Genomic DNA, 11,743 nt, shown 5'->3' with positions numbered 1-11,743 from the left:
GTCGCTAAGGATCAGAGATCAGTAATTCTCACCAGTAACTATGATCATAGAGTGTAGCAATTTTCACTGAAGGGTCTTCAACACACCTAGCAAAGGAAAGTCACCACAAACATAGCCCCATAATACAGATAGGTAAATTGAGGCACAGGGAGAGGTGACTTGGGCAAAATCACACAGAGAATGACCGACAGAACCCAGGAGTCCGGGCTTCCTTGGCATAACCACCATAAGCACGCTCTCTCTGTCAGTAACTGAGTGTGGGAGGGAGCATACTGCAACCCCTATATTCCTCATTTTCATATAATAGTGATCTTATGTATAAAGCAGGCCTTGTAAGGTATCAGGGGAAAGGCTATGATCTGATGAAAGTCATTTTTCTAGCCATATATGTGTATCATTAATGCATATGAAGTTATGAGAATTGTGTTGTGTGATGGTCACTAAAACATGTTGCAAGTTCGGGATTCAGCCAGATACTAGCTCCCCAGCAGCAACAGCAAACAAATTAACCAGTGCCCGGGCAGGGTGTCAAACAACCTATCACCAGCCATTGCCGAGCAAGGGAGCTAAGATTCAATGATTCACCTGCATGAGGCCACATCAGGGGAATTGCTCAACCTTGCCTGGAGACTCAGCAGTGCCCCAGACATGCCTGGACTTGTGTTCTCTCAGCACATGGACTGAGGGTATAAAACAGGCAGAGTGGACACATACAGGCTCCTTCTCCTGTCCCACCTATGCTGCAAGCAACCAAGACACTGAGAAGACAAGACTCCAACAGGCGAGATTGGCCCAGGTTTAAGGAACAAACCTGTATACTAAGGATGGCAGTATCCAGTGGGGTGAGAAAAATTGCTTAATCTCAATGTTGCCCAGTCTAATAGAGTTGAGAGTTTAGACTGCATGCTTGTCTTTTATTTTCATTTCACTAAATCCGACTTGTTATGCTTTGACATATAATCACATAAAATCTATCTTTCACAGTTTAAAAAATTGTTTGTTTATTCTACCTGAAGCAGCATGTTTGGTTTGAAATGTGGGAGAGACTCCCCTTGGGACATATAAATTTCATTGTTAAATTGACAAACTCATATAAACTTGCAGTGTCCAGCGGGCATAACTGGACACTGCAAGAAGGAGGTTCCTAGGGTTGTGTCTGGGACCGGAGATATTGGCTAGTGTCATTCACTCGCACAATCCAAGGAGCAGCTTACATGGCAGAGGCTGTGTGTGAACAGCCCAGGAGTGGGGGTTCTCAAAGTAGAGCAGGGTAAAGCTGGGTTCCAGAATCAAGGATTGGAGTGACCTAGCAAATCACTGGTCTGGATAACACCGGAGGGGAACGTAACACTGAGTGCATTACAAGAGGGAAATGGACTCTTGCTTTATCAGGGCCTGTTTGTTGGGTGGGTGTGACGGACTCCTCAGGATGCAAACTGGAACTGAAGTACTGCCAAGTCTTTTGGCATAACAATCTGGGCCCCTCTCACACTGTGCCAAGCTGCAATCCTTTCCAGGTCTTGCACTTACACAGCCATACACAGACAGAGGCACACCCACCTGCAGTTACATGAATGCTTTCACTAGCCACTCATGAACCAACAATAGAGTGGCTCCTGCCAGTTCCCCCCAGCTCTCCAGGCTATGACCCCAGAGCTGTGCCGTCTTGCCCTTGTCAGAACTCTGACCGGTGTAAGTTTATTACTCAGTCCAGCCCTCCCTCAATGTGGAGAGGACAATGCACCAGCCGCTGTTCCTGAACAGATTTCACTTTTGTATTTCAAACAACACACTGTTTTAGGTAAAAAAAAATCTATAAAACAAATTTACTAAGTACAGAAAGATAGATTTTAAGTCATTTTAAGTTATAGCGAACAGATTAAAATTGGTTACTAAGAAAAAATATCACAATCTGAGTTCTGTACACTAGACAGGCTTTGAATCAAGAAGTGTCTCCCCCCGATGATACAACAGTCCAGAAATCTTCCATATACAGACTAGAAATCCTTTCAGCTTGGGACAACATCCCCAGTTCAGTGCTTATTCCTAAGGTGTTTCCAGGTGTGGAGCTGTGGGGTGAGTGAGGCCAAGTGATGATGACGCTTCTCACAAACTGGAGTCCAGTGTCACATGAGCTGGTCACATGCCTTGCATGTATCGATGAGTCATAGCAGGGGCTATGACCCAAATCCTGGATAGAACGTTCAGAAAATGTCGATCAGGGAGTGATAATCTTCTTCTAAAGCCTACTGTGTTTCTTAATGGGCCAGTACCTTGAATGCTTCATCCATAATATGCTGGCTAGACTGGAGGTAAAGTACATTGTGGGCATTATCCAGGAGCAAATACATTTGAAATATTGGTACAAAGGCAATATTCATAACTTTAGGTTAAAAAAATACATACATGCAACTAGGGTAATCATATTCAGCACATCATAACTTACATGACATACTTTATATAAAACACTTCATAATCATATCACTGGTAAGTATGAGGGTTCCAGGACATTGCTTTGGGGCACAGAGAGTCACACCTTGCCCCTTAGTTTACTGCAGGAGTGTTAGTCACTGACTAATGCAGAGGTAGAGTGCCCAAAGCCCTCTGTAGGTTTTGAACATACAACTCCCAAGTACTGCAAACAGTGTAGTGTTATCCACAGCGTACTTCCAAACTTCTGGGTACCTTTTAACACTTTGTAGATCAGCCTAGTGATCTCAAAGGCCAGCAAGTTCCTTCTCTGGGTCACTAGAGAACCTCTCTTTGTATCTGTGCAGCATTGTTAGCCATTATGTTTTCCCAGCTAGTGATAAGTCAGTACGGGTATTCATCACTGCCATGAGGTGGTGTGCCTCCTCACATTGGGCTTTCCCTGCGATCCCCACTGCAAGCACTGGGACCTTCTCCCCCATTTCCTAAAGAGTTGTGATCTGTGCTGTCTGGGCTCAGGTGTGCGTCTTTTCTCAGCAGCCCTTTCATATCTGCTTTGTGTCTTGCCAGTGCAGGGAATTACCTCCTCCCCTCTGTCTGGTGGGCGATTAGCATTCTCACAAACAACTATCTCTTCCGTAGGATCTACAGAGAGAGAGAGTTAGCTTTCACAAACACTCCAGGAACAAAGTCCTGCAAAATCAGGACCTGTCTTGGGGTACCCTCCGTCCTCCCTCTCGCTATCGCTGAGAGCTCAGTTGTGTGACAATTTCCCTCCAGGACGTCAGATACACAGTTCCCTCTCACAGTCTGACAGAGATTCGGTGCTTGGGTGCGCAGGTGCTGAACCAGGCATTCTGTCCTGGACACCCTCCCCCATGTGATCAGTGAGGAGACATTCCTGTTCTCCTACTCTTCTTCCCACACTTTCCTTCTGTGGATCCTCCTAGATAAATACCCCTCTGCTCTCTATTGTGCACCTGTCCCCTGCTCAGCCATGAAGGGCTCACAGCTAACAGCCTGGACAATTGTCTCATTAGGAAGTGCTCAACCGCCCTCTCCTGTCCCCTTCCTTCCTAAGGAGCTGTTGTCTCCTGCTTCAGTGTTAAAGGAACTCTCCCCTCTTCCTCGGTGGTTTATATGATTCCATCACCCTTCTGTCAGCTCCCCTTCGGGACACAACTTCCTGTGTTCCCTAGCACTGCATTACTCCCTTGCTAAGATGCAGTCTGGATGTGTTTAGGACACATGACAAGTGCCTGAGGGGCTTCTGTGCTCAGGGTTGCAGCATTCACATGTGCTATCTGCTGCCTGTTTCCCGCCAGCACAGGGCCTTTATTCCTCATGTGATCAGTGGAATTACAGTGATAGCACCTTCCGGGCTCTTCTGTTTTGAGAGGACATTTAGGCCAGGGATTAGAGGAATGGAGTAAAGTGGAACTCTGATTTCCACTGTGACAGATTTTCATTACCAGTCCACCCAGGACCACAGTTGATTAGGTTGCGGTCATAGGATCTTTAGGAGAGGAGATGATGAGGCACACCAAGGGTCTAAATATTAAAGATTTATTGATAAAATACTAAAATAACAGCAAAGAGTGCTAGGAACGCTCCCGCATCACTCAGAGTAAGAAAGAAAGCGTTACTGCCCCCAGGCCCTAACCCATTTTCATACTCACATACGCACCACCCCAGCTGGACAGGTCTGGGTGTAACATCAGAAGAACAAGGGGTAAGGTGGACGGGAGTGCTGTCTTGGGCCCAGGTTGTCCGAGAATCTGCTGTGCTCTCCAAATTGCTTCAGCTTTCAGGAGGGTTTTTTAAGTCCTGGGTTTCTTTGGAGGTGTCGTCATCCAGGGCCCTATGTGCCTGGTGCTCTTTGTACCAATCCCAATCAGCTTGCTGTGGCCTTCTCAGCTGCCCAAAACACACTGGCTTCAGAGAATTTGTTTTCCCTTCTGTTGGCCTTCACCGTCTCCGCCTCCTTCACTTTGTTTTCGCTGCTATCTTTGCAGCTCTGCTCCACTTAGTTCCCCTCTTCTCACGACTGGGCAGCTGTAGATTTCTCATCTGTAGATTTCTCGTTGAGCCCATGACCCTGGTCCAGGGCCAGTGTCTTATCTTCACACGGAGCTGGCTAAAGCACCAAGTTAATCTGTTCTCTCCTTCCCCTCCCCCACTTGACCTCTCGTACTCCTGCAAAGGAATCTTCCATTCCCCACTTACACCCCTTTAGCCCTCCCCAAGATGCTTTGCAACGCTTGCAACAGCATTAGCAATATACCATGCTGATCTGCCTTCCCAGGGACAATGCACTGAGGGAGGGGCCGTTGGGTTGTGACATTCCCCCTCTTGACCCCAAATCAATATTTTGTGGTTTGCTATTGGCCATCTACATAAACAGCAATATAACATAAACAAAATTGTTAAGGCAGCAACAATTGCATACATCAGCCAATAATGACTTCTGGCTCCATCAGTAGCATTGCACAGCACCTTTCCCTGTTTTTATAGATGTCTGAGTCAAATGGCTGTGGCAAAGGCAGCTTTCTCCAGATTAAACACTGTAAAGGAGGAAGCATCTATCTGGAACACAGTCAGTTGTTCCCAGGTATGCATCAAGGGCAGGAAAACATTGGGTGTAATACATGAAAAATTAAACACAACATAGTTAGAGATATTAACAGTCTGTTGCATAACGACAGGACAATGCACTGAAAAAAATTGTGTTTGCGATCTTAACAGTAAAATGGAGAGGCACTCTGGGGTCGGTGGCTCTCCAAACACACGCTGAGGTATTGGTAAACAGATGTGCTTCAGTGGGGGCATATCCCGATGCCTCTCCTTCCCAACAGATGTGATGACTCACCTCAAAAAAGCGGCCTGGCACTGCCTTTTCTTTAAACATCATTTGAGGAGGCTCCATAGGCCACAGCTGCCAGGTGTTGCCTTCTGCAATCCATATGTGCTGACAGTCTGGCGATGCAGTCAGCACATATCTTTTAGCCGTGTCATTAGGGGGAACCACCTCCCGCACGTTGCGATGGACCACCCAATCCCAGATAATACGTGATGCCATATTTTCAGGATGCTAAGTCACAATTGCCCCCCACCAGTGGATAATTGACCTTTTCTTCCACCATGGCCAATTCTGAACAGTGGTAAAATTAACAAAGGAGGACAAAAGCATCAGACACCTGAGGATTCCCATAGATATGTGCCACTATACATACATTGTATCACACCAACAAATTCTGCAGGCCCGAAGCAGCAAGAGTGGTCCCACTTCTCCTGTTCAGGGTGTCCCTGAGCTCTCGCTATTATTGCCTTGTCCTGTTAACAAAGCAAAAGGAAAAGAACAAGACAACGTAAATGCACTGATTGAGGAAACTGAAGCACATACAAAAACTTTCTAAATTATTAGTTGTCCTGTTACAGCCCTTCCTGGCTTTTGTCAAGGACATTGTTTGCCTGGTTTAGGAGGTTACAACAACTAGTTCCCTAGTTCCCTCAGCCTTTCCTCATAAATCATGTGACCGAACCCTCTAAGCATTTTCACTGCCCTCCAACGGACTCTTTCCAATTTGTCCACATCCTTTCTGTAGTGGGGGGCCCAAAACCGGATGCAATACTCCAGGTGTGGCCTCATCAGTGACGAATAGAGGGGAATAATCACTTCCCTTGATCTGCTCGCAATCCTCCTACTAATGGCACAATATGCCATTAGCCTTCTTGGTAATGCGGGCACACTGCTGACTCATATCCAGTTTCTCATCCACTGTGATCCCCAGGTCCTTTTCTGCAGAACTGCTGCTTAGCCAGTCAGTCCTTAGCCTGTAGCAGTGCATGGCATTCTTCTGTCCTAAGTGACAGGAAAGTGATAAGGGACAGCTAATGCCAGTAGCATACAAGTCTAGAAGATTAACCCCTACAGAGCAGCAGTTTGGAATTTGTGAAAAAGAATGTTTAGCTGCCTTGTGGGCCATTGAGTCTTTTGCTTTGACAACTGGCACAGTCACTATGGTAATACAGACACCTCACTCTCCTCTGAAGAACATTTTATGAGCAAAACCGCAGGGGATGGAAGTATCAAATACCAGTGTGGCCCAACGGACCTTAATGCTAACTAGCAGAGATGTTACTTATAAGAATAACAAAAGAGCAATGATCTTACCATATGCCCTTCTGACGATAGGAGAAGAGCATAAATGGCCACTTCCAGAAACAAACTGAAGTTAGTTTAAAAAGCACACCCGATAAATGAAATGTTAAGCCCTTGAGAGGGGTAAGCGATACATGGGATGCACTGCTGTACAAGTTAATGAGAAGACGATTTCTGGTTCTATGGGCATGACTTCAGCTCAGGGCTCTTAGTGATCTGCTTAAACAGAAAAAGTAATGTTGCAATCTGACTTCATGTCTATATGGATTCAGACTTTGTAATACAGGGACTGTTTTACTGGATTGGGATGTGAAAAAAGAACCAAGGAGAAGGAGCTGAGGGTGAAAATTTGGTTTAAAAGAAGAATTGGAAGTTTATCTATGATTGGCTGAAAGAACACCCAGGAAAATTAAGAGTAAGACATATTAAAGGTCATCGAAAGTGAGAAGGGAATAAAAAGTAATGAAATGATAAAGAGGATGCTTTAGCTAAATTAGCAGCACAGAAACTTTTGGAGGTTATGGTAGTTACTAGAGCTCAAGCTATAAAACACGAGGCTAGACCTGAGAAAAGATGGGACTCCAAAAGTAACTGATTCGTATAATGGGCGTCATTTTATAGGAATAGTAATTAAAAGTTTATTAAAAACTTTCAGATTAAAGCAAAAACTACATATCCCCTATCATCCTCAATTGTCGGTGACAGTAGAAAGAATGAATCAACTATTAAGCAATCCCTATGCAAAGTGGTGCAAGAAAATTGCAAAGATTGAGTAGATTAACTGCCAATGGTGTTGGCAGCCATCCAGAATAGTAATCAGTTGGGCACTGGCTACCAACCTTATTGAATTCTCTTTGGAAGGTCTATAAGATTGTGGAGCCCTTTATTATACCCAGGAGGAGAAGAAAAAGAGGTGTTAGTTACCCAATAGGTGAGAAATTTAGCAAGAGAACTTAAGAAAATTGAGTTTAAATTGACTAGTATCAGAGGGGTAGCTGTGTTAGTCTGGATCTGTAAAAGCAGCAAAGAATCCTTTGGCACCTTATAGACTAACAGACGTTTTGGAGCATGAGCTTTCGTGGGTGAATACCCACTTCATCAGATGCAGCATTTTTAAACTGACTGACATCATTGAAAAAGCAAGAGACTATGTAAATTCTCATTTGGCTCAGGACAGTACATTATGGAAAATCAGGGCTAGAGTGATGTATTTGTCATTAACACTGAAAAATCCTGACCTGGACACTAGTTGGGATGGACCATTTTCCATCATTAATAAATTTCCCCTACTGTAATGCAGATTAACCAGTGGAAAAAAGGAAAGTGGGTCCAAACATCACAATTATAGTTATGGCCTGGAGATGAAATAATGTTCTTTTCTTTTTTTTTTTAGCTTATCTTACACAAGGGAAAGAATGCTCAACTGTAGTCGAGAGTATCCTTACAGACCTTGGATTTGGAGTGTAAACATGATGCTGTGATTTTTGTAATTGGCTTGCTGATTATGTTTGCTTTTTTTGCTTGGTAGAAAAATTGTGCTGTGTGCATTATATTTTAGGGAAAAAAATACCAGAGCTCGAGCGAAAATAGAAAAAGGTTAGTGTAAGTGTTTAAAATAATATCACCATGGCTTAAATATCAAGGATCCTAATAAAAAAAAAATCAATGGCATCCTCGAGAGTGAAAATAAGTTTTTTTTTCTTTTATGTTTTATAAATATTTGGGAAAGTTTAAGTGTACATGGATATACATTACATTTAATCATAATAAAAATAATCTCAATATATGCACTCTGAAATGTACATTTTGGAGTTTGGAATTTCATGTAGTCACCTTAGATGTAATTCATGTACATGAATTAGCTAATTCATGTGGGATGAAATGAATCAATGGCTCTCAAATTATGGGAGTACGGTATAATGGTGCATTTTTCCATAATAATAAAAGTAAGTTGCTTCAGGAAAATAAAAGAGTATATTGTCAAGAATATGGTCTTTTTATGTTTATTAATCAAATACCTGTAAACAAGACTGCACCAAGAATCATGGCAGTGAGCTCCCATATAGAAGGGGAGAAGTATTTGAAGCCCCAGCTATTGTGAACCAAACAATATAGTGGGAAGGAATGCAAATACACATAAGTGCACAACAACAAAGTGTATGCCATATGCCTTACCTCTATTACAAGCATGGCAACAACAATGGAAAAACAAGATTATACAAAATAAAAAAGGAATCGGGAAATATATCATAAGTAGTTTTGGTGCTGAAGCTGGAGTTATAAACTCATTTGATATTGAGACATTAGAAGGGAAAATGTCAGCTTCGGGTAAGATTTGGGGGTTATACAGACACATGACACAAAATTTTGGTGCATTATCATAGCAAGAAATAAGAAGTATGGAACTCCAGTTGAAACATCTCTAAACGTACATCTCTTTTGTGTGTTTGAAATTAACAATAAAACTGTACTAGCAGTACAATATGTACAGATACAAATTTATGGGATACAACATAGAAAGAAAATGGTCAATCTGTTAAGAAAAGAGCAAAGTACTTTTGAATGGTTCACAACCCTTTGTTTCCTTTCTTTTTATGGGAGGACCCAGCAATACTTTCAGGACCATTTAAGGAGCCTTAATTTAATTTAATGGCAATGTTTTTGTTATTTTAATAACCCTGCCTCTCTTTATAAAGAAACTCCCTGCCACAAATGCAGAAGCTGAACTCATCGCATATCACACCCAAGCTGAAATAAGCCACAAAATGGTCTTTTCCCTCAGGATTCTGTAGCTGAGCTTTAGGGCCCACAAGCTGTAGGATGCACAATCTTGCCCATCTCCCACATAGTCCTGCTCCCAACTTCAGCTGCTTTTATACAGCTTCCTGGCTTTTCAATGAAGGCTCCTTATCAGGCTGAAGCAGTTTCTGTCCCAGGCCTGGAGTTGAGGGAGCCCAGTTGGGAGGGAAGTGGAGATGAACAGGAGTGGATGGGGCTAAGGAGGGGAGGAGAGGAAAGAGCTACAGAGGTGGGGCCTTGGCAGAAGTGGTGGGATGGGGGAGGGGCATTGTGGAAAGAGGTGAGGTGGGGTCAGGGCCATGGGTGTATAAGCAGGGCAGGAGATGGGGCCTCAGGGGTCCAGTTTCTAGCAATTAGAAAGGTGGGAACCCTATGAATTAATAAGTTGTACACAGCCTGATTCCTCAGTTTGTCATGGTGACACAGCACAGTAAGGCCAGGAAAGGATGGAATGTCACTTTCACTGTCCAGTCAGTGATTCAGAAAAGAGGATCCAGCACCATATAACCAGCCAGCTCTGCACGTAGTTTAATCTCGGAGTCAGAGCCCGAGGAGAAACCATTAGGCCCCTGAATGAGTAAAGAGCTGGAGCAGCCTGCCCCGGATCTGTTTGGTCCTCACCCCGTAGATGATGGGGTTTAGCATGGGGGGCATCATGAGGTACATATTGGAAATGAGAACATGGAAATGCATGGGCACATTCTGGCCAAACCGGTTCATGAGGGAGATGAAGAGACCTGGGATATAACAGGCTAAGGTGGCAAACAGATGGGAGCTGCAGGTCCGAAAAGTCTTGATCCGGGCATCCTTTGTGGGGAGGCTGCAGATGGCCCTGAGGATCTGGGTATAGGACATGGCAATGAAATTCAAATCCAGACCTGTCACAGAAAATAACACAAAGATCCCATAGTAGCTACTAATGCGGGTGTCGTCACAGGCCAGATTCACCACAGCTATGTGCGCGCAGTACGGCTGGGGGATGATGTTGGTTCTGCAATATTGCCACTGCCTTGCCAGGAAAGGATAGGGAAGTGTAAGCATGCCACCACGTAGCACCATAGTCATGCCGATCTTGGCCACAACGGGGTTTGTCAGGATGGTGGAATATCTGAGGGGATGGCAGATGGCCACATAGCGATCTAGAGCCATGGCCACCAAGATCCCAGACTCTATCACCGAGAAGCAGTGAATGAAGTACATCTGGGTGAGGCAGGCACTGAAACTGATCTCTTTGGAATTGAACCAGAAGATGCTCAGCATTTTGGGCAGCATGGATGTAGACAGGCCCAGATCGGTGACAGTCAGCATGCAGAGAAAATAGTACATGGGCCCATGGAGGCTCGGTTCCGTCTTCACCATGAACAGGATGGTGGAGTTTCCCAAAACAGCTATGACATACATGGTGCAGAAGGGAATGGAGATCCAGACATGGGCCGCCTCCAGGCCAGGAATGCCCAGCAGGATGAATGTGGAGGGGTTGATGAAATCAGTTGTGTTGGAATCTGACATGGAGTAGGTGAGAAGGTGTCCAACTCTGAGGTAGAACAGTGTCTCCTGCATGTACCATATGTCCCCCGACCTCCTCTATTTTCCCATGCCCTAGGGTGATGGTCGCAGTACAAATGCCTGGATGGAGAGAAAATGTTAATGTGAGACACTACATGCACACACAACTGTAGGCTGTTCTTATGGGTGAAGCGGATTGGTCACTCTTCACACACTGAAAAATGACATTTTCATTATTCAGGGAAATGAATTATGAACACATTATCCTACTAGTGCCAATTCCATGTATTACAGTGCTCAATGTGTCAGTAACTCCTACCCATTGTTGCCTGGGAAACTTTAATAGGCACCAGCAGGAAACACAAGTGTGGATTCTGGTTATTCATTGTTCCTTAGGCCTTGTCTACAGTGCCAAGTTTTTCACCAAAAAAAGAGCTTTTGGAGAAGAAATAGTGGTGGTGTACAGACTCCAAAGCCACTTTTGACGATGGAACTTCTCAGTTTCAGTGAAGTAATAACACCATCTTATCGAGAGTTGTAAGGCTTTTTAGACAAAAGTTTTGTTACTGAAGTGCCAGTGTAGACACTTGCGCTTGATTTTACCTCTGTAATTGGCCTCCTGCAGGAGTCTGACAATACCCATCCTGGCGACTCTGGTAAGCAGTTTCAACTCCTCTGTCCTGCATCGAGATAAACACCTCCCACTCCTCCCCCTTTAATGGCCCAGGTATTTAGAAATCCCCCTTCTCATTTCCAAGGCATGGAGAGCTCACATCACCTCTTCCTAGGTGGCTTGGCAGCTCCACACAGCAGATGCTTTCCCGCTTGGGCCACTGCAGAGCTGCG

General features: G+C 44.3%; 1 protein-coding gene across 1 annotated transcript; it reads right to left on the bottom strand.

The window, feature by feature from the left end:
- Positions 1-9,659: 9,659 nt before the first annotated feature.
- LOC127045554 (olfactory receptor 52R1-like) lies at positions 9,660-10,959 on the bottom strand. Its single transcript, XM_050941768.1, has one exon. The coding sequence runs from the start codon at positions 10,949-10,951 to the stop codon at positions 9,953-9,955; it is 999 nt and encodes a 332-aa protein (XP_050797725.1). The 5' UTR covers positions 10,952-10,959; the 3' UTR covers positions 9,660-9,952.
- Between the last annotated feature and the right edge of the window lie 784 nt (positions 10,960-11,743).

This window comes from Gopherus flavomarginatus, chromosome 1, assembly GCF_025201925.1.
Source record: "Gopherus flavomarginatus isolate rGopFla2 chromosome 1, rGopFla2.mat.asm, whole genome shotgun sequence".
Lineage (NCBI taxonomy): Eukaryota > Metazoa > Chordata > Testudines > Testudinidae > Gopherus > Gopherus flavomarginatus.
The sequence above is the reverse complement of the archived record's forward strand: the minus strand, read 5'-3'. Positions and strand labels throughout refer to the sequence as shown.

Coding starts and splice junctions, on each gene's coding strand:
- LOC127045554 (XM_050941768.1), bottom strand. CDS start 10,951: ATGCAGGAGACACTGTTCTACCTCAGAGTTGGACACCTTCTCACCTAC.